The sequence below is a fragment of the Panicum virgatum genome, chromosome 1N, assembly GCF_016808335.1.
Source record: "Panicum virgatum strain AP13 chromosome 1N, P.virgatum_v5, whole genome shotgun sequence".
NCBI classification, from domain to species: domain Eukaryota; kingdom Viridiplantae; phylum Streptophyta; class Magnoliopsida; order Poales; family Poaceae; genus Panicum; species Panicum virgatum.
Window position 1 is genome coordinate 42,819,613 of NC_053145.1, and position 22,857 is coordinate 42,842,469.

Genomic DNA, 22,857 nt, shown 5'->3' on the forward strand with positions numbered 1-22,857 from the left:
TATCCCGTTCACTCTCATCCACTAATTTTTCTCCTTCTTCCGCATTCTCTTTCCTTCGGAGGTGGGCGCGAGCTCTCCTCCACTCGTTCCTCTTTCCTCCCTCCTGCAGCCCTTTTCTCATTCCTTTGGTGATGGCGTAGAGCGGCAGAAGCAACAGCAGCGCCCGTGGGGAGTGGCGGCGACGGAGCTGCTGAAGCTTGAGGCGCTTCCAGCGGCGGGCGGTGACGGGAGGCGGGTGCGGAGCGCGGCGACCGGGGCTTGGTTGGGACGAGGCGGCCACGAGGGTGAGCAGCTGCGCTCCCTCGCGGCCTGCGACTCCCGCAGCAGCGCACGGTGGGGGGAGAGTGTGACGGCGAGCAGGGCCGCCAGATCTGTGCGGGCGCCGCCGGTGGACGGGGTAGTTTTCTTTTTATTTTTGCTTTTTCTTCAAAAAAATTGTATAGCGAAAACTTTTTATGGCGCAGTTTTATTTCTTTTTCTGAATGCAAAAAGTTTTATAAAACCTTTTCCCCTATTTTTTTAATTTTTGATGAAATGTTTACAAAAATTTTTACTTGAATTTTTTCTTGATTTTGGATTCAAAAGTTGTTTCCTCGAAATTTTTTCTAAAAATTTTCTCTTTCAATTTTTTCTTATCAAAATTATTTCAAGTTTTTCTCCATATTTTTTCTTGAATTTTTTTGAAAAAAATTTTATCACAAAATGACAAAAAAAAACTAAAAAGGGGAAAAAAAAAGAAAACAGTCGGAAGATCGACCGTAGGGAGGGCTCCCCTACGGTCGACCGTAAATCAGCATCCCCCGAGCAGGCCCGTTGAAGGCCAAGTGCGAAGTGAGCGATCGCACAAGGTCTTTAAAATTGGAGAGCCTCTAAATTATTCTGTCAAGGTCTATAACAGATAGCAGTTTAGAGCAGCAACGGTTCATAGTTGTGTTTGGATCTAAGGGCTAGAGCTAATTAGCTCAAGTAAATAACCCTCGCCCTTGACATGTTTGGATCCAAAATCTATTTATACTTTAAAGCATTTTTTTCAATCATTGGAGCTCTATTATCTCTCTTGTTATAGTGGGTATCATCTGAAATAGCCCAAATAATCACCCTTTAATAGAATAGTTTTTTTAGATTGGCTATTTGCAAATAACCAAGAACTAGACCTCATATTTGAGAAATTTGAGTTATTTTAGACTATTTTATGCTAAAAATAGCTCTACCACTTGGATCCAAACACGCTCTATGTCCGCTGGGACTAGAGGGAAAAGTCAGTGGCTCATTGCCAATTCCTTCCACGCGAAGACACCATCGCCGTCGTCAATGACTTCGTTCAACAGATTGACGTGAATATTGACACCGTAACCGCGTCGCTCGTCGTTCGACGGCAGACGCCCATCCGTGCCAAGATCGAGGTGCCATCGCCAGCCGCACCGTCGCCGGCTTGGTGCGCCGCGACGGCGCCACCGCGACGCACCGTCTCTGGCTCGCCGCATCAAGCCATCGCCGCGGGCCTCCATTTGGGTTTCACACACGGGCCTCCAAATTCTGGAGACGGCCCTGCCTCTGAGCACATCTCCACCATCTGAGACCTGCAATGGCACTCCACCGACCACATTAGAGCGCCACCACATGCGACCCGCAGGTCCTCGCCTTCACGTCCAGCCACCGCATGCCGTTCCGCGGACGACCTCAGCGCCACCGCCACCTCATGTGACCCGAAGGTCCTTAGCGGCCTCCTCGTCGAGTGAGCGCATGGGAGTAACAGGACCCCGTGGGGCTTCGTGCGCCATTCAACCGACAACCCCGCAGGTCGTTGGCCTCCCCGCCGATCCACCGCATTGCCCCGCAGGGCTCCGAAAGCCATTCCGCCGACCACATCCGAGCCCCGCCGCATGTGACCCGCAGGTCATCGGCCTCCCCGTCGAGCCAGAGCACCGAACCCCGCAGGGCTCCGCACGCCATTCCGCCGATCTGATCAGAGCGCCGCCGCATGTGACCCGCAGGTCGTCGGCCTCCCTCCATCAAGCCAATGCACGGGACCCAGTAGGGCTCCGCACGGGACCGACCCCGCAGGGCCCCCACACGGCGCATGCCATTCCGCTGACGCCGACCAAATCAGAGCGCCAACCCGTAGGTATTCGACCTCCTCCAGCCACGGCATGGGTCCCCGAAGGGCTCCGCACACCGCGGGGTGGTCCTCGGCTGGGACCCGCAGGTCCTACGCTACCCAGTCGATCCACCGCAGGGGACTCGCAGCAGGTCCTTCGCCGCACCGTCGAGTCACCGCAGGGGACCCGCAGGTCCTCCGCCGCACCGTCGAGACACTGCAGTGGACCCGCGGGTCCTTCGCCACCCCGACGAGACACCGCAGCGGGCCCGCAAGCCACGCATACGGCGGCGGCGGCGCCCGCCCCACCGGGCGGAAACCCTAATCCCCGCGCCCATGCCGTGCGGCGCCTTATAAGGTCCGGCTGGGGGCACCTATTTATCTTGTAGAAGATAGTTAACACACATATCTTTAATCTATTAACGGCCCAACAGTAGGCCCATAAACTACGAGCCGCCGTAGGCTCACAGTTTCTTTTTTCTCGCGTCTGCAGCCCGTCCAAATATTTTCAAATTCCAACACAAACAGATGGTAAAGCGTGAGTGTGGTGGTAGACCAACAGTGCACGCAGGACAGCTGAAGCACGACCACGTGCACTACCCTGTGTCGTGGGCACCAACGTAACATTTTTTTCTCATTTGTTTTCCCATGATCCGGACGTCCTGCTAGTAGGTTTTAGTTTTCCTTTTTTTCAACAATAGAAAATAAGTAAATGTTGAGTAGTATATATTATTTCAATATTTCAAAATACAGAATTCAACAATACTTCAAGTGTGGTTCAACATTTTATGTAGATATGTTGAAACAGTATATCCAAAATGTTGAGCTAATACACCTAGAATGTTGAAATAAAAAAAAGCAAAACATATAATCATATGGGATCGCAAATTGTTAGAAAAATTCTCATAGAGATGATGGTTCAAACAGAATCCAAATTGAATGCACCGTTTAAGAGAAAAAATAATTTAAAGTTTGAAATTCAAACTCTAGTGAGCCAATAATGTCCCAGCACACTTGCCTTTTGAGGGGTCTCCACGCCAACCCAGATAACATTAGCGCGTCGTGACGTCGTCTTAGTCTCTCATCCGGTCCGTTAGCTTCAACTGATGCACATATCTTAAAGCGGAAGATGTGGAAGAAACTTTCTTCCGAAAGATGCATAGGAATCCTGGGTCCGGCTGCACTGCGACCTGGGTCATCGCATAGTCTTAACAAAGACTAGGCCCAATTCGGCTTGCACGCATAGTGCCGAAAGGCCAAACGGGCTCTAGCCGAACTGTCTAGATCTTTTTTTGGGGGGGGGGGGGGGGGGGGGGACAGGATGTAACTTGCATTAGATAAGTGAGAACATAGTACATCCTATTTTTACAGAAAGGACCCTGAGTAAAAAAAATTACAAACAGGACCCCTACTGTGCTTCTTCCTCCTCCCATCGAGCTGCCAACTCTTCCATCCGCGTCTGCAAAGATCATCATCTCTGGTAAATATAGCACCATCCTAGATTTAAATAGTGAATATTTTGGTGTACTATTGTGTTTTGTGATTTATTAGTCCGCTGAACGTTAATTGTACCCAATCTTTGAAATAATTACAATACGTTAGTCTGGACCTAAATTATTTTAAACTTTTGTAATGTTTAGTGTGTTATAAAGTCTACAACATACCGTTCATTGATTTTGCAATTAATTTTTCCCCCTGCGATTATTTACCTCTTTTTAGATAAAGGAATATTTCAATGCTCGACAGTGATTTTGATCAATCTATAGTTCTACCCTCGGGTAGAACACTAGGACGGGTGGATGCTGACCTTGGAAGTTGAGTGTCTCGTGCAGTTTCGTAGTGTTGATACCTACGCACAGTTTTGGTTCAATTTGATGGGTCTGCCATCGTGGTTCATGGGCATCCGATAATTGAAAGATTCGGTTTTGCAAGACTTGCGAGACATCAGGGACTCGGGTAGAATTGCCGCCACAGGCCTTGGGCAATTCTTAATTGGAGGATATTTCAATCTTCCTTTTTAAGGGAGCGAGGGGATTTTGGGCAGTGTTTGCATGATCATTACAGCACGTGAGAAGTTACATGACAATGTTCATTCTACAATCCTGGCATTCCATTTAGATCCCGTGTCTCAGCCAGCGGATGGCTCGTGTAAGCTTCCCAAAAATAACAATAATTTCAGTTATTTTTCAAAAGAAAGGGTAGTAAATAGCGCTCTATATATAGCGAGAAGGCATCGCAAGCAAAGGAAGTTCACCTCCCAATTGCCAAATAAAGGCACATTTCTTGCCTCCTCTTTCGCTGTCCAAGGAGGAGGAAGAGGAGGAGAAGGAAGCGGCGCCAAATCTATCTGGTTTGATCAATAGCCTGGTTAATCTATCGGTGCTGCTCTGTTTTTTTTTCTTGGATTTGTGATGCTTTCTTGGCATCTCTTTCTCGAGTTCTTTCTCGTTCTTCCAACATTGGTGCATAGAAAACACAGTGTGATCGATGCATGAATAATGAATTGGTATGGCATTGGACGAGCTACTAGCTCTATGTGTTCAACGACTTGAGGAACATTTACATGTGTGTATCATTTGACAATTCAAAATCTGAATGTTTCTTTTATGGCAATGCACAATGCAAGTGCCTGTTCCCATATCATACTACCGAGCTGCATGCATGTACTAGCTAATGGCCAATTGACAAAAAGGCTAAGCAAACAATAGGGAAAGAATTTGTATGATGACGCAGACTAACTTTCTCTGATTTTTATTAGATTAAGGATTCTCTGAATTTTGTAGGAAGCCAGGAACTAGGGAGCTGTCCCTTCGAAACGGGCAGTCTCTATCTAGCTCGCTAGCTTTACATTGCGGGCGGCAAAGATGCCACGCGGCGCCAAGCCCGCGGCTTCGTCGAAGCCGAACCCCTTCGACTCCGACTCCGACTCCGAGTCCCAGCCCGCGAAGAAGTCCTCGGGCGCGTACCAGGCCCCCGCCGACGCCAAGAAGCGGTACAAGGACGGGTTCCGCGACGCCGGCGGGCTGGAGAACCAGTCGGTGGAGGAGCTCGAGCACTACGCGGCGTACAAGGCCGAGGAGACCACCGACGCGCTCGCCGGCTGCCTGCGCATCGCCGAGGACATCAAGCAGGACGCCACCGACACGCTCATCACGCTGCACAAGCAGGGGGAGCAGATCAGCCGCACGCACGAGAAGGCCGTCGAGATCGACCAGGACCTCACCAAGGTAAGTGCCTGCGTGCTCACAATGGCATCAGGTGTGTGTGAGCAGCTGCCGGCAGCTCATGCTGTCTCTCTGATTGTTTCTTCTTCTTTTTTTGCTGGATCGTAGAGCGAGACCCTTCTCGGGAGCCTTGGAGGGTTCTTCTCCAAGCCATGGAAGCCCAAGAAGACGAGGAAGATCAAGGGACCTGCCGAGGTGTCTCGAGGTATTTACTGTGATCCTGCACTGACATGACAGTGCCCAAACCATGCATATGTGGGTTCTTGTCGATTTGAACTGTTCCTGTCAACTTCGAAATGGAATGGATCAGATGACTCCTTCAAGAAGAAGGCGAGCCGCATGGAGCAGAGGGACAAGCTGGGGCTGAGCCCCCGAGGCAAGAACGCCAATCGCCAGTACGGCGAGGCCACCAGCGCCATGGACAAAGTTCAGGTTCGTCAGTGCTCTGCGCGCTAATGCAGCGTCTATATGCCAATAGAAAAAAAAAAAAGAGAGATCAGGACATGGGCACCGAGCTTGACAGGTGAGCTCTCGTCGCCTCCTTGAGCTGTCGAACGGAAGTAGATCAGGACTGTGTCATCTTCTCAGCAATCGAGGGTCTTGGATGGCAATGCTACTACTTCTACTATTATGATGAAGTGTCTCATCGTGCTGACCAAACATTTCAGGCAAAACGAAGCGCTGGATCATCTGCAGGACGACGTGGACGAGCTCAACTCCAGGGTGAAGGGAGCCAACCAACGTGCGCGCAAGCTGGCCGCCAAGTAGGCCGCCTCAAATAGCGTGGCAGGGGAGCTTTGCATTTCTTGGACTCGATTCGCAGCATGACAAAAGAAAAAAAAACGGTGTACAATCACCCCCACTGGGTACAGGTTTTGTTACCGGGTTTTATTTGCTTGTAACGTGTATTGTGCTCCATTATTATATAGAGAGCAGCCTTTTCGTTCAGAAAAAAAGGTTTCTTGTGGATAACAATTATGTTTGTGTTCCCTAAAAAAAGGTTGTGTTTGTGTTTACACAATGTCAAGGGGGCAACACTATTTTAACTACTAGTAGTTTTTTTTAACGAAACACAGTATAAACGCAAACATGCACGCATTGTTAAAAGAACATACTATTATGAAACTACTTTAGAAACACATGTACTAGTATGATTTTCAATTATTCAAACTCAATATATGAAAATTAGCTTATTATCATCCAAGTTCAAATTTTGTGGGTGGATGAAGATTTTATAGCATATGTTAAAGATACATTAAGAAACTATTATTATATATTAAGAGTTTTAATGATTATTTTCAAAGTTTAGGAGCATCTAATACCAAAATAAAGATACATAATGGTATAAAGTATGATGTATAGTTAGCTTATGCATTTGTGCAAAGCGCCACTGTAAATGCCAACAGTAGAGAAAAATGGGGGGAATATCAGGTAACTACACATTAAAACCAAATGCACTCAAATTATGTCCCAGCATTGCCCCTATTAAAACACTCTCTTTGTTGCGGTGATGTTAACAAAGAGTGGAAATCACCCAATGGAATGAAAAATGATAGCTGTATTTGCCAAATACTCCCTCCAATCATGGATATTCAACATTTCAAACATGATTTAGTTTTCAGTGTGTATCTTTGATGGGAACATATCTGGTGAAAACTAAACCTTCGTGAAAACCTGTGCAAACCATGACAAAAAGATCATCTAAATTCACAAAAAAAATCACACATGTAGATGATATGATGATACACAACCTTGTAAAATATCCTGTCTAAACTCAACTTCGTTTGTATCTCACAAACGAAGTTGAGTTTGGACATGATATTTTACAAGGTTATGTATCATCATATCATCTACATGTGTGATTTTTTTTTCATGAATTTAGATGACTTTTTTACCGTGGTTTGCACGAGTTTTCACAAAGGTTGTAGTTTTCACCAGATACGTTCCCATCTTTGATAACTATTATCCACTACGATGCATTTATATTTTAAAACACATTATAGAAGACAAATTTAATACTCGTTTCAATTTTTTTCAAACTGTACTTTTTTAAAAAACAATGATCGGATAAACTAGTATTGATAGTTCACTATGCCTGCAACACCATTAGCTATACAGCAAAAATTTCCATTCTCGTCTAAATCTTCAATCATCGATGGCTAAATTTTGTGTGGTGTGGATAATCGAACAGTTCTTTTTGTCTTCTATCCAAGTAGGTGTGAACACCAGCACCAACAGTTTTTTTTTTTTTTGAAATAAAGCAGGATCACTGCATTGCATTTAACAAGGAAGCAGGTGGAAGGTTACATGGTTTTGATTACATAAAACCAAGTAAAACCAAGAAAACTCATACATAAAACAGAAAGAAGCACTTCTGATTGTGCATGCTCTGCTGTACAGTAGAAGAGTAGTCCTGTTTTATGTCTATAACGGTGCACAGATATTCAGTCCTAGAGAAAAGGATTATTGGTTTGATAAGACAGAATCATAAATCTGCACATGGTCAAGTCGTCTCCTCAGATCGAACTAGCTGGTGCTTAGTGGCACTACTACCTTGGTTCCTTGAGAATTGAGATCCATGTCCCAGGTCCCTTGACAGCGAGGATATAGCTGCAGGGAACAAAATCATCAAGTCAACAAAACATGCATGGAAATCCTGATCGTAGCAGTTAGTCTGAGCACACCTTGATCCGCTACACTGAATTAAATTTATGCTCGGCTATCAAGGTACATGGAGATTATTGCTTAAAAAAAGGTACATGAAGATCAAGATAAACTGTTTCATCATGGTTTAGGCTTTCAGTAGCGTGTCTAGTTAAGACTCACCACTAAAACAGCAGAAGCAAGCCTAGTAAACATGAATCAATCGAGAACCACAGTTTGACACCTTGCGTATATCTCGTTAATCTGCTATCAAGATAAATTGTTTCATCATGGTTTAGCCCGGTAGATTTTTTTTGTTTTTTTTTTGGTTCAGGCATGAACACAAACAGCTTATGTAGCTGTGAATGATCACATGCACAAGTGAGCATTATACTAATCTGGTTTTGCAATCTATGATGGTGCAAGTTTAATCCCAGAGAGCCGCACATGGTCTTGTCTTCTTCTCAGATCGTACACTGGTTTGGTAGGACACCATTACAGGAGCATGGAGCCGCACATGGTCAGGTCTTGACAGATCGTACTACCACTACTACTTGATCCATGTCCCAAATCTCCATGACAAAGAGGACATACCTGCAGGCGGACATACCTCAAGTAAAACAAAACATTTATACAGCAGTAGTCGCAGCGCATAACCAGATCTTGATCTGGCTCATTTGACTAGTCGATTAATTTTCAATTATAATCAGAAACGGGCGTCATCGTTCATTACACGTCGTGTCCACTATCACATCAGCCCCCTTGATTGATTAAATTTGTCAATCCAAATAAATCAGGTGGCCTGCACGATCAGCCCTAATCCAGTCAGCGCCTGCGTGCGACGAGGATGCAGCAACAGTAATAAACTGCATCGCTGTCTGCTTTCAAAACCCTGGTCAACTCATCTGAATGCTTGGAACATCATTGACGCGACTTCACATTTTTCCTTCCTGTTGTCTGTTTATGTACAGTTTACTCAGATATGAATCAGACCCTCAGGGCATGGGACAGGTCCCTAGCAGGCTAGCACACTCTAGGCAACCTGACCTCTACTCGTGAAATACTCTTCTGCTTAAAAAGTTGCCAGTACTACTGACATTTTCTTGCCAAAAAAGGAGTAAAGCGAGCAAAAACAATACCTTCTATACTTGAATTTTGAAAACCCTAATGATGCTAAAACCAACCAGAAAGTAAACCTGCTAAACGTCAAAAGAAATGTTCCAAAAGGGGCAACGGGGATTCAAATCCTTAATGAGTTCCTAACTACTTGTTGAACAATCTGCTCGTAAGAAAAGCAAAATAATTCTTCCTTATTTAAGCTTTTACAACCTGTTCCAATTAAGGAATTACAACTAAAAACCACAACAGCAGTTCACAAAACATCAGCAAACCCAGCAAGTAATACTAAAACAGGAATCCACAACAGGAGTAAAGCGAGCTAAAACAACACCTTCTAAACTTGAATTTTGAAAACCCTATATCAAGCTAAAACCAGCCAGAAAGTAAACTCAAGGGTTGTAGCGGATCATGGCCCTAGTTGTATATTTACAATCCAACTTGGCATTATATATTTTTAGATCAAAATTGTACAACATAAGAGCCCAACTCTTTTTAGGCCCGTCTCTTAGATTATCTACGCTAAATTTTGAGGCACTTTACCACCGATAACTGTAAACCTGCTAAACGTGTTTCAAAAGGGGCAACCAGGATTCAAATCCTTAATGAATTCCTAACTACTCAATGAACAGTCTGCTCGTTAAGAAAAGCAAAATAATTTTTACTGATTTAAGATTTTACAACCTGTTCCAATTTAAGGAACTACAACTGAAAACCACAACAGAAGTCCACAAAACATCAGCAAGCCAGCAAGTAATATGACTGCTACTAAAATGGTAGAAAACAAAGATATGTTATATTTATGATTATTGCTGCCTCAAAACATAGAGATATTGTCTCCTCTGCAACTTGGTGTCTAATAAATGACCTTTACCAGGAATAGTGTCCAAAAAGTTACAGAATAGTTATCCAAATCTTAACAGATAGAAACAAGTAGCAACTTGCAGCTACATGTATCTCCAATACAATGTTTGGATTTTGAAAGGCAAAAGCTGCATGTATACATATGTGCGTACTGAACTACCTGAATTTACTAATAAAGCAACTTCATTTTCATCACCTTTCCAACCCAAATCATAAAAGCGAAGTAAATGTCTAGCAAGACTGTTCTCTTAAATTACTCTCTAGAATCAGACTCACTAGAACAGTAGATGAATTCCTACAATTAGCAACCTGTGTAACATCTGAAGGGACAAAATATTCATTTTGGTCACACATGATGAAGCATTGTATAAAATTATCTGTTATAATGACCATGACATCACCACATGTTGGACCCTGGGAAAAAACACATAGCATTCTTCAAAATATTAGTCTGAATGACAAAAAAGAAGTAAACATTTCCCAAACAATGTAGCAGCGAGCCATCAATCTATCAACAGTAAAAAATCACATGAAGAAACATAATAACAACAGGCACTTCAAAATGCTATGGTTATTCCCACCTTTAGTTGCAGTTTAGGGTTTAGGAATTGATGCAAGTAACCAAGAAAAGTTGGCACTGCTGGCGACAAACAAGATGAGGTGTTTACATTAAAAAAACAAAATATCAAATTACCGCTACCTTTTATTTTATTGGTATTTCTCATGTAAGTGATTGGTGTATATGTACTATCCTTTGTTTCATAGCAACATCAATGTTCGAGAAAACGTTTTTAAATGTAAATTTAATCGCGATTAAGCGCAAATCGGACCCCAGCGTTGCGTTAAGGCCATAAACGCCCAATAGAACGTTCGGTGAACAGTCAAACCCATGAATGGTGAAGCAAACAAGAGGAGAGATGAGATTTGGACTGACCGTCCGACGCTCCGCGCCGAGCCGCAGCCGCCGCCCGCAGGCCGCCGGCCAATGCGCCCTCGGCCCCCGCACCACAGGCCCCGCGCTGGCGCGCCGCGCTCGCCGCTCCACTCCGCTCGGCTCTGCGCTCGCGCCCTCGCCACGAGACGCCGCCTCGCCATCCGCCCGGCGCCCGCCTGCCCACCGAGCCGAGCCGAGCCGCACCACAGCCGCACCGCACCGCCGGCCGCCTCTAGGGTTCGCCCGCCGCGGTCGGGAGAGGGAGAGGCCGAGAGGAAGAGGAATGAGGGAGCCGCCGGGCCTCTAGAGTCTGGACTGGGCCAAACCGGGGGAGTGGGGGGGTTGCGTGGGAGCCGCGCGGGGGAGGGGAGAGGAAGGGTTGGGCCGGCAGAAGAGGTGGGCTGGCCGGCTAGTGGGCTGTACTGGGTTGTTGAGGCATTCCTCTCCATTTCTCATTTATTCTTTCATATATATGCATCTACATCACTTATAAATCCAAAAATTAATATATATTATGGAAAATAATAATAAATTCACAAACGATTAATCACGTTTAATCGCGATTAATCAAGTTTAATCTTTGTTCAGAGGTCTAGCGCCCGCCTAGCGCCTAGCGTTTTCTTGAACCTTGAGCAACATGCTACTTCAAAATAACTATCAGAATTCTGGTTCTTACGAAAAACCAGAATGCTGGTTCTAGTTTAAATGGGAAATGACAGAAAGGTTACCAAAACATGAATTGTATTGTACTTTAATAAGACATAAAAGAAGACAATGAGAAAATAATACCAAATGAAGATGTGAAGCTAAATCAGGATACATCCTACTTGACACATTGCAATAAGTAATGAAGTTTGAAGCATATGGAGCTATACAGGGAGAAAGTAGATGCGGGGAAATCTTAATGTATGTTTAGATACATTTAATTAGCGATCCACATGCTTCATAAATTCAACCATGGAAGACAAAAAAGGTGAAGATTAAAGCGAACTATAACTACTACAATGCGCAAGCTCCACATATTAGTGATATTTGTCCCACTAGAACCTAGCACCAAAAATGAAATGCAATAAGTACAAAAGTTATGCTATCCTTCAGATTTGATCTCCTATCATGTTTAATTCCATAAAAACAAAGATCGCAACCTCTAGCTGTTACATAACAATAACGATTGGTGAACAAAAGGAAAAGGGAGAGAAAGAGAGTGGAAACTAGAACAACAATATCCCCATATCACAAGATGCTCTGACCTTGTTGATAGCCAAAGCAAGTATGAAAATATCATACCACCAACTCATCTGAATCATCAAGAAGCCATCGATATTTTGGCCTTCATATCTAAGTTCTCCACATCATTAATTGGCTTGGTTGTCTGATCCCTGATCCTCTTAATCTTGGGGCTTTCCAGCCCCTTGTGTGAGAAACCATATAGCCGAAGCACCTGGTTATCGGCAAAATTGAACGCTCGCTCCATGCTCTTGAGGCAGCGCTCCACCGGGTAATCTCCATAGCTCCCGCATGGCTTGCACCCAACAAAGTGTGTCACAAAAGGCCACCGCTCATCACCAAGTCCCGGGTGGTGATTCTCCATCATCTCCTCATACTTGTCCACCAGCCCAGCCCAGAATCCATGCAAGTAGTAGGAATTCTCTATGAACACCTTGCCCATCCACTTATCCTTTTGCGAGAGCAAGAGGTAAATCAGCGCCGACTGGTCGTCAGCCTCAAATGCTGGCCGGCCCTTGAGGTTCGCCGTGAGTACCTTGCCGGCCTGGTCACGGATGAACCCCTTGGGCCCCATGGGTGCCCACGCGTCCAGGAGGTCAAGCGACCACTGGCAATTCCGGAAGAGGAAGCTGCCTGTGTTGAGCGCGATCCAGGAGTGCTTCTCGAAGAGCAGGTCTTGGTACCCGTGGATGATGAGGTTGTGACCCTCGTACCGCGACAGGGGCAGCTCGAACGCCATGTCGGTGAACAGCGCGTCGCTGTCCATCCACCAGATCCACTCGACCTCCGGGTGGGAGAGCATGAGGCGGCGGAGCAGCGGCAGCTTGGCCCAGTATCCCGCGAGCTCGGTGTCAAGGTGCGCGAGGTTGTGGACGATCTCGATGCCGTGGAGGCGGCAGTAGTCGATCTTGTTCTTGGTGGACTTGAGCAGGTAGTGGTCGCCGAGCGGGTTGTCGCAGGGCCCCGGCTGCGAGCCAGTGACGAGCATTATCCTGGGCTTCCCCCCGGCAGCAGTGGCCGGGAACCCCGGATTCTCGGCGAGCCATCGACGCCGCTGCGCGTCCCAGTCGGAGATCTTGGGCCCGAGCACGTACCTGCCCGCGGCGGCCGCGTACGCCGCGGCGGCCTCGGCGGCGCTGAGCGCGGAGGCGTTGAACCCGGAGGCGGCGCTGAAGTCGCCGGCGTCGTCGTCGGGGTCCGGGCCGGAGTCGGAGCGGATCTCGCGGAGGATGCGGTCGATGTCCTCGACGGCCTTGGCGCCGGCGAGCGCGTCGGCGTCGGAGGGCTGCGAGGGGAGGGAGAGGTTGAGGCCGATGGTGCCCCGGAGGACGAGGATGGTGACGAGGCCGCAAAGCACGGTGATCTTGAGGTTGTTGAAGGTGCGGTGGATCTTGCGCGAGCGGCTGTGGAGGTGGCCGAGCGGCGACGCGCCCCGCGGCCGCGGCGCCGTCATCGGGAGCGCCCCGCCGCCCCCGCCTCCCCCCTTGCTGCTGTACCCCATGCCCTCCTGCCCCATCCCCGCCACGGCGGAAGGTGGAATCTCCCCCCCGGATTTTTATTGCCCGCCTCGCCCGCCCGCCCGCCGCGGATTGGGGTCTAGGACACTGGGGGGGAGAGAGCGAGAGAGAGAGACTGGGGGCGCGGCTCGCGCGGTCACATGGGCGGGCGGAGCGGCACCGCGCGGCGCGATGGAATGCGGCCTGCGGCGACGGGACGGCGGGTTGGAAATGGGAATTGGGATGGGATCGGAGGCCGCGGCGCGAGGGTTGGGTGGGGTCGGGGATGGGGATGAGGGGAGAAGGGAAGGAAGGAGGGGGAGGCGGTGTGCGAGCCCCCCTCTTCTTTCTTTATGGGCTTCGTCTTCTGGGACACTGGGCTGTCGGCCGTTGACCCGGGTTTAGTTTCGCAGCCGGCCGGCCGGCCGGAGTTTGTTGTTGTGGAGAAATGGTGGCCGAGCGGTGCCGTTTGGCGTGCGGGGGTCGCGTTTGCCACTTCTCTCTGCTGCCTGGAGAGACCTGCACCGTGCCCGCACGCACGGCTTTCCACGGCGTGCTGACTGCTGAGTAATAAGGCCCTGTTTAGTTAAAGCAAAAAAACTGTAAACGCAAAAAAGTACAAAGGAATCTTACTAATTTGAAGTACTAAATGAAGTCTATTTACAAAATTTTTTGCATGGTTGGGCTGTAAATCGCGAGACGAATCTAATGAGCCTACTTAATCCATGATTTGCAACAATGATACTATAATAATCATCCGCTAATTATTGATTAATCATGGATTAATTAACATCATTAGATTCGTCTCGCGATTTACAGCCCAACCATGCAAAAAATTTTGTAAATAGACTTCATTTAGTACTTCAAATTGGCAAGATTCCCACGCAAAAAAAAATTTGCGTTTACATGTAAAACGATCTAAACACAGGGCCTAAGTTTCTTTTGTTTGATCGTGGTACCTGTCCTCCTGGTCGAGGCTCAAAGCCATGATCACAGATATCGTACGCGCAGCAACTTATCAGCAGGATTAGTTTAGTCAGAGCTAGCTTCACATAGGTAAACGCAAAAAAACTAAAATTTCAGTCAGTACATGCCCGTCTAACGTGGTCAACGTCAATCACGCAATCCAATGGTCCATTTGCCCACTTGGATCGTATAACAAGTTGATTGATAAAAGAATTTTACTCCGGTAAATCATGTAGGAAACCCTAATAAACATCTACAGAGGTGCTACAACAAATCTGCAATTACAGTATTCACGTCGTGTGACAATGATAGGAGCATACTACCTACTAGAGCAACTTGTAGATGCTGAACATGTTCATCCTTCCAAGTGAATGTGAACCGTTAGCTCAACAGGCACCTGGAACCAGCCTCGATAGATGATTGTCTGCGGCGTGCAAGCTCCACGGTCTTATCATACCCATTCTGTTTGGCAGCGCAAAGCAAACTCCTGGCCGACGCACCAGATTCAGAAGGAACAACACTGTCAATGAAATGCTCTGCCTCCTTGAACATCCCAGCACGACCCAGCACCTCGATCATGTAGGAGAAGTGCCCCTCCGAGGGCTGTATCCTGTAAACCTCTGTCATGGATACAAAGAACCTGAAGGCTTCACCCACAAGGCCAGTCTTCGCGCAGGCCTTCAGCGCGGATAAGAATGCCTTGGAAGTTGGATGAAAATTCTCCTTACTGAGCATCTGCGAAAACAGGCAAACGGCGGTCTCCGGGCAGCCGTTTTCCACGTTCGCTGTGATTATTGAGGTCCAGGAAGATGCATCCTTGTCAGGCATATAGTTGAAGGCATCGAACGCATGTCTGAGGCTACCACAACTGGAGTACATGTCGATGAGGTAGCTGTTCGTACAGGATGTGGAAGCAAGGCCGCGCTTAGTCATGTAAGCATGTGCTTGCAACCCTTCCTCAAGAAGTGCCAGTTTTCCGCAGGAACTCAAGATGAGACGGGCCGTACGGTGGTCAAGCTCCACCCCGCAGCGCTGGATAACATGAAAGAGATTAACTACTCCAGCACTATCGTCAACTTGAGAAAATGCTTCAACCAATGTGTCCCAAGAAACCTCGTGGTTTGAGAGTGACAAGCACAGTTTCAGAGCCTGGTGGTACCGGCCTTGTCTAAAGTAAAAGTTAACCAAACTTTTCAGAATAGAGGTGTTGGTTCCATACCCATTTCGGATGGAGTTGCTGTGGATCTCCATACCACTTACAGCATCTCCAAGAGCCATACATGCCGTAAGCACAGCGGTGTATGTGAATTCGTTAGGCTGCACATGCTCTCCCTGCATCCTCCTAAACAAATGCATTGCTCTTCCGTACTGACCATTCAGACAGTTTCCTGAGATAACAGCAGACCACGCAGCTGTGTCTGGATTCTTGGTTCTTGAAAACAGAAGATTTGATTCCTCCAGAGCACCGCATTTAGCATACATGTCGACCAAGGAACTAGTAACAAAAGAATCTGGATTCATATTGGACTTTAAAATGCAGGCATGCAACATCCTCCCTGCTGCCAGATCTAGATCAGAAGCACATGACTTCAGACTGCTTGCCACGATGAACTGATCAAGCTCTCCCTGGACAGACAAATAATATTTTAACATCCTCAAAGGAAACATCCTGTGCCTCTTATGAAGAGTGGCCCAATTTACATACATATCCATGAGAGCGCTCATGACGTGCTTATCCGAGTCCAAACCTGCTCTGATGAGGTAGCCGTGTATTTCCATACCATGATCAAAAGCACCTCTTCTGGTAACAACATGCAGAATGCTGCCCAGTGTAAACTCATCGCATTCTGCGCATTCAAACAGCATAGCACGAAAATGAGCTAAGGCCTCTTTATCACACAAGTTTTCTGCATAGCTCTGGATTATGGTGTTCCAAGAAACCAAATCTTTGACATCCATCTCAGCGAACACTTCTCGCATCAGCTGCAGCTCACCAGACCTCCCATAGAATCCGATCAGACAATTATCCAGGAACTCATTGCCGACCAACCCCATCTTGATCATGCAGCAGTGCAGCTGATGGCCCAATCCCACATGGCCCAAACTCGAAGCTGCCCTGAGTGCCACCGACAGAGTGAAAGCATCGCAGGCGACGCCATCACAGACCATTTCCATGAACAGCATCAGTGCCTCGGCGTCACATCCGTTCTCGGTGTATGCGCTGAGCATGGAGGTCAAGGAAACCAGGTCCGGCGCGGCGATGCCGCCGAACACCTTCTCGGCGCAACGGAGGGACTGGCAGCTCGAGTACATGGTGACGAGGCCGTTGGCGACGAAGAGGTCCGCACCCACGAAGCCCAGCTTGGCGACGGCGCCGTGCAGCTGCCTGCCGAGGCGGAGGCTACCGACGGCGGCGCATGCGCGCAGCGCGACGGAGAAGACGAAGGCGTCTGGCCTGAGGAGCAGGCCGAGCATGCAGAGGAGCAGCTCGAGCGCCTCGGCGGCCGGGCCGTGGGTGGCGTACCCCGACATGAGCGCGGTCCAGGCGACGAGCGACCGTCCCGGCGCTGGCATTGAGTCGAACACCTCCCGCGCGGGCCGCATCCGGCCGGCGCGCGCGTGGGCGCGGAGCAGCGAGAGCTGCGCCGCGGCGGCCGGAGTGGCGGCGGCGGCGTTTGGGATGGTCGCGTAGGACCTGTGGCTGCCCTTGTGTTGGGACGCGGGGGTGGCGGCGCTGCTGCAGAAGCTGGAAGAGCGCGGGAGCAGGTGAGGAGGAGGAGGGGGAGGCGCCATTGGACTTGGAGGCTGCGATTGCCTGCGATGAGAATTGCGAGGAGGGGGACGAGGAGGATTCGAATGGAGTGGCCAGGAGGAAAGAATTGGGATAAGGTGTAGGTGGGCCTATCGGTCTTCCGGAGAGAGAGAGAGTCCTCGCGGTTTTTTATTTTTTTTATTTTTCAATTTCGTTTTTTATAAAAATATATTTTTGTTTTCGAAATATACAGGAATATAGTCCGGCCGCCTTGCTACCGGGTGGCAAGGGCTTAAAAAATTTCGCAGAAAATTTATGCCTGGGCCCCTAGAGGACCGGTCGCCCGGCAGCCGGGCGGCCGGCCCCCCAAGCCGCCCGGCAGCGGGGCGGCCGCCTCCCCCTCAGCTATATAAGGGTTTGGCTGCCACCCCGCCCCTCATTTGCCTCACTAAAAATCCAGAAAAAAAAAGAGAGGAGGAAGGGAGAGAGGCGAAGTCCTGCCGGATTTTCGAGGCGACGACTGCAGGTAACCAAAATTTTTCTACGCTTTACAAATAGATTATATTGTAATTATTTTTGTTGACACAGTAGATTATCAATCAGTTTGTGATACAGTACATTAGCAATCTGATACAGTACTTGTGATTGCCAGAACTCAACACCATGGTCTTCTCAGGATCCACCTACATTCCACGGAGTAAGGTGAGGGAAACCGTCACCCAAGGAATCCAGATGCTTATGTGCTTTTGCGGATCCTTGTGCAACCTAATGAAATCCAGGGTTTTGGGGGACGACTTTGGCATGAGGTTCTTCATGTGCGAGAATTACGAGTATGATCCGCCCAAGCATTACGGAAAGGATCGAGCAAAGGTACTACAAAACACTATCAGAGTTTGCCACTTTCGGATCTGGTAATGACTTCTAACATGATTTGGAGAAAGACTCCACCGCCTCTATGTGATTTCGTGCAGTGGTTAGACACCGAGCAATCTGAGCAGGATAAGGACCATGTTGAGCGTCAAGCAAGATGAGTTGCACAAAGGTGGCAACGAATGCTGTATGAAGAACATATGGAGGAGAAGTGCAAGAAAGATCAGGAAGAGATTCAGAAGAGGATTGCAGAAGTGGAACGTCAGAAGGCAGAGGAACGTGAAGCTGTCAGGGAGAAAAAGCGAGAGAGGGCCCGCCGTGCTAAGGAAGCAGGGCCTGAAGCTATTAGGAAGAGAAAATATGCCCGGTGCACTCAGTAAAGCACCATCATGTAATCCTGGCATTTTACATTTCATAAGACATGTCAGGTTTAGTCACAACACGAGGTTATCGTGTTGCACATGCCACTGTTTTTCATTGTTAAAATACCTAGTTTACAGCAAATGTCTCAGCGTTATTTACCGTAGTAGTACGAACGCCTTAGGCTCTGCTTTGTAATCGTAGCATTGTTTACAAAATTGTATTGCAAGCCGAGAATTTATGGTTCGTAACTTACCTTATCCTTCTATTTTCAGTACACTATATTCAGTGAGCAATCTAATTCAAGCAACCTACACATTTAGAACTGCAACCAAGAAATCTTACTACACAAATATCTTTGTATTGTTACATGCTACGATCTGGTTCAAATACATATCCATACATAACGAAATCTAAACGGGACGGGCTCCAAAATCCGGAGGCAATCCATCGGTGGGATTCCTAGAAGGTCCAACCTCGGCACCAGCATTATCTTCATGCATTTTAGGGCACTTCTTGTAATTGTGACAGTCTGCTCCACATAGGTTGCATCGTTTTTTCTTCTTTCCTGCATCAGACTCATCCATTCCGTTACGGATACGAAGTGTCTACCGTCGACCTACCCCTCTCCTAGCATCTGGACTGGGAATGTACATTAGAGGGATATTTGGTATAGTGAATGATCCCAGACTGCCTATGACATATATCTCATGGCCCCAAATGTGCACAACGGTTTCTTTTCTGTAATATTCAGAAACAAAAACCCCAGGTTCCAACCCAGATTCTGAACATGTCGCAATGACATGGGAGCATAGTAAGTGAAGAAGTTGTGACTTCTTTCATCTGCAAAACACCTTGTCTTCCGACGTTATCAAGCAATTCTGAACCACCCTTTGTCTGCGGACACCCTGACCTGTCCTGTCCTTGCATAAAACCTCAAACCTTTGATTCTTTGTGCCCATAAAGACCACTCTGTGATATTGAGCCTTTTCAATCTTTTCTTTCATATATTTAGTGACCGTATTAGAAAAAACAACTCGTGGATCATTAAGCAAGACAGCAGCTGCCTGGTACCACTCTCTGAAGTACCTTGTGCATCCGTACATGATGAACTCAACTATGCCAACAAGAGGAAATCCACGAACATGATGCATTACCATGTTGTAATACTCTGCGGGGTTGGTTGTCTCGATCCCATATCGACGCCCACCAGTGTCGTATAGAATTGACCACTTCTCCTTAGGTGCATACTTGATCCACTGTGTGAAAGATCCGCCACCTGAACGTCTACGGCTGGAGGTTGAGACCTGTTATTTTAGCAGCTCGGCGCACATGTTATCTAGCAGCTGCCACAAAGCATCGGACTTCCGCTACTGATTCTTAGTGCACAACCTCTTGAACAAATTCATAAGTTTCTTATTCTTGAAGTGCTCATAAAAGTTTGCACACATATACCTTATGCACCACCTACTCACAACATCTGGCTATAGAGGAGTTGTCCTCAACTTCCTTCATGTAGTTGCCTTATTGCTGCTAGAAGACCTGCATGCCTGTCACTGATGAGCCAAACATCAGGCCTTGCAGCAACAACGTGAGTCTTCACACGTTAAAGAAACCAGTACCAGCTCTCTGTGTTCTCATTCTCAACAAAAGTAAAGGCGATGGGAACCACCTGCTTGTTGCAATCAACTCCAATCGCTGACAGTATTGTCCTCTTATATCTCCCTGTCAAGAATGTGCCGTCGATACACAGAACAGGAAGACAATACATAAATGCCCTCACACATGCACAAAGGCAGAAGAAAGCACGGAGCAGAAATCCAGGTCCCCCATACAAACTCGGTACAATGTAGGTATCAGTCGCGTTTACAGGATTTCTCTGCACAATTGCTGACAGCATGTAAGGCAGGTTATCATATGATGCCTCATATGTGTCGAATCTCATCTCAAACACCTTTTGTTTTGCCCGCAAAGCCTTTGTATAGCTGATTTTGTATTGAAAATGGTCCTCTATGTCCCTAATTATCAATTTTGGCTCATAATTAATTTTGTCGAGAATCACCCCATACATCTTCTTGGATACGAAAGTGGATGTGATATTACAGTGATTTTGCGCAACAGCAGTTAATCTACATATATGTGGTGTAACAATTGAACACTCCCAGTGTGTCTTGTACTTGCCTTTGTAGGCATGTACTCGCCATGTACAATCACCATTGACACACTTCACCTCATATTCTTTGCTGCTAGACTTCACAACTCTGAATTTCTTCCTCAACGATATAGCCCAAAGCTTCACAGCATCCTTCACAGCTTCAATGCAAGGATACTTTGCCCCCTGCACAACCTCATTCTCTCTGTATTCGTACTCATTACCCCTAATATTCTGTATCACTGGATTTCCAAAACCCTTGTCTCGCCATTCACCTAGCAACGGGTAGTCCTCATCGTCTGATGAGTCCCCACATTCTTCCATCATTCGAGCCTCCTGGTCTTCATTCTCTACAGCTTTCACTATTCCAAGTATCCGCTCCCCCTCATCAGCTAAATCTTGCGGCTCAGGTTGAATGACATGCACGTTCTGATCTTCTTTTTCTCCTACCTGATCAGCTATACCTTGCGGCTCAGGTTCTATGACATGCATGTTCTGATCTTCATTTTCTTGTTCCACTGATTGGTTCATATGAGATGATGTACTTGTTGACCCTTCACGAAAATGAGCTGCCTTCTGGTGAATCTGAATTAGCATTGCAAGAGGCCACCCGCGGTCAAGAGCTGCTTGCATGTAAGTCCGCCATTCTTCGGTATTTGTTATAAGCATCAACTCCCAGAAATCCCCTTTAGTTGCCCAATTCGTCACAGTTTGAACGGTTAGGAAATGAGTCTTTGAATTTACATTGAATTTCTCGTGAAGCCATTTGCCTATGGAACCAAAACTCCTCTCTAAGGGTTTATCTATTCCGCACTCTCGGTGTTCAAAAGCTGATAAATTTACTCCATACGCATCATGAGAAATATAGTAGTCACCATAATAAACTTGAAAATGAAGCTTGCTCGACATATCTGGCCACACAATAATGATATTAAACTGATTGCTAATTTACTGTGTCAACAAAAATAATTACAACATAATCTATTTGTAAAGCGTACAAGAATTTTAGTTACCTGCAGTCGCCGGCTCGAAAATCCGGTAGGGCTTCCCCTCTCTCCTTCCCTCCATCTCTTTTCTTGATTTCTGGAATTTTAGTAATGCAAATGAGGGGCGGGGGACCAGCCAACCCTTATATAAGGGTGGGGGAGCCGGTCACCCCGCTGGCGGGCGACCAGGACCCGCCGCCCCACTGCCGGGCGGCCTGGCCGCCCCTCTGCCGGGCGACCGGTCCTCCAGGGGTCGGCGCACAAATTTTTCGCGAATTTTTTTGCAGAAAAGCCCCTGCCGCCCCGCAGCAGGGCGACCGGATGCCGGCCGCCCGGCAGCCGGGCGGCCAGGGTATATTCCTGTAAATTTCGAAAACGAAAATATATTTTTATAAAAAACAAAATTGAAAAATAAAAAAATAAAAAAACCGCGAGAGTCCTCGCGCTGTTGGCCCATCTATTTCTAGGTTTCAGCCAGATCAAAGCAAGGCCCGCCCGCCCATTGCGACACCAGAGGTCACAAGCATTTGCACGGCGCCGCCGTCCTGGGCTCGTCGGAAACTCGGAAGCAGCACCAGCGAATTCTTCTCCCCGACGAAGAGCACGCCGGGAGAGATAGAAGCATCCTGAATGGTATACCAGTGTCGTCCGGGTTTCAATTTTCTCTTATTTATTTTGTTTCTTTTACAGTTCGTTCCTTGATCCCCTCTTAGAAATGTGTTTTCTGCCTAAACGAATTATCTGTTTTTTTTCAGACTATCTGCAGTCCTGTCCTCCCCTCTTAGAAATGTGTTTTCTGTTATAGAACTGAAATTGTTTAAGGTATGTACTTTGACTATCGGTTTATCATGTGTGGATTGTATTGCATAACTAACTAGGTTGCACTCTAGTTGTCGACTATAATCCACATATGACCAACAAGTTAAGACCCCACCCAATCCAACAGTAAGTTATATAATCCACAAATGATAGCCATTACATCAACTTTATACATTCAACCTTCTCCCACATGTTAATGGATGTCTCTTTCAGTATTACTATTGTTTATGGTCCCTGCGACCATGGGAGTAAACAATGTTTTCTTGACTCTGTCCATGGTCCATGGATCATTATTGGTGACTTCAACCTTATTCGCTTCCCAAATGAGAAATCCAGTGATAAAGCCAATT

At 47.1% G+C, this 22,857-nt stretch overlaps 3 protein-coding genes across 3 annotated transcripts; 1 reads left to right on the forward strand and 2 right to left on the reverse strand.

Moving 5' to 3' along the window:
• Positions 1-4,881: 4,881 nt before the first annotated feature.
• LOC120654092 (SNAP25 homologous protein SNAP33-like) lies at positions 4,882-5,795 on the forward strand. The gene is made up of 3 exons (XM_039931669.1): positions 4,882-5,325; positions 5,431-5,527; positions 5,633-5,795. Exons 1-3 carry the CDS (start codon positions 4,963-4,965, stop codon positions 5,776-5,778), a joined length of 606 nt encoding a protein of 201 aa, XP_039787603.1. The 5' UTR covers positions 4,882-4,962; the 3' UTR covers positions 5,779-5,795.
• A 5,973-nt stretch (positions 5,796-11,768) lies between these two features.
• On the reverse strand, positions 11,769-13,917 carry LOC120655923 (probable glycosyltransferase 2). Its single transcript, XM_039933909.1, has one exon. The coding sequence runs from the start codon at positions 13,620-13,622 to the stop codon at positions 12,186-12,188; it is 1,437 nt and encodes a 478-aa protein (XP_039789843.1). The 5' UTR covers positions 13,623-13,917; the 3' UTR covers positions 11,769-12,185.
• A 742-nt stretch (positions 13,918-14,659) lies between these two features.
• Positions 14,660-17,444, reverse strand: LOC120655924 (pentatricopeptide repeat-containing protein At1g03540-like). The gene has a single exon (XM_039933910.1). It carries the CDS (start codon positions 17,359-17,361, stop codon positions 14,950-14,952), a length of 2,412 nt encoding a protein of 803 aa, XP_039789844.1. The 5' UTR covers positions 17,362-17,444; the 3' UTR covers positions 14,660-14,949.
• Positions 17,445-22,857: the final 5,413 nt, after the last annotated feature.

What these genes read in the sequence shown, in the direction of transcription:
- LOC120654092 (XM_039931669.1), top strand. Translation starts at nt 4,963, where the DNA reads ATGCCACGCGGCGCCAAGCCCGCGGCTTCGTCGAAGCCGAACCCCTTC. An exon ending in TCGACCAGGACCTCACCAAG is followed by an intron (nt 5,326 to 5,430) that starts GTAAGTGCCTGC and finishes GCTGGATCGTAG; the next exon opens with AGCGAGACCCTTCTCGGGAG. An exon ending in ACCTGCCGAGGTGTCTCGAG is followed by an intron (nt 5,528 to 5,632) that starts GTATTTACTGTG and finishes GGAATGGATCAG; the next exon opens with ATGACTCCTTCAAGAAGAAG.
- LOC120655923 (XM_039933909.1), bottom strand. Translation starts at nt 13,622, where the DNA reads ATGGGGCAGGAGGGCATGGGGTACAGCAGCAAGGGGGGAGGCGGGGGC.
- LOC120655924 (XM_039933910.1), bottom strand. Translation starts at nt 17,361, where the DNA reads ATGGCGCCTCCCCCTCCTCCTCCTCACCTGCTCCCGCGCTCTTCCAGC.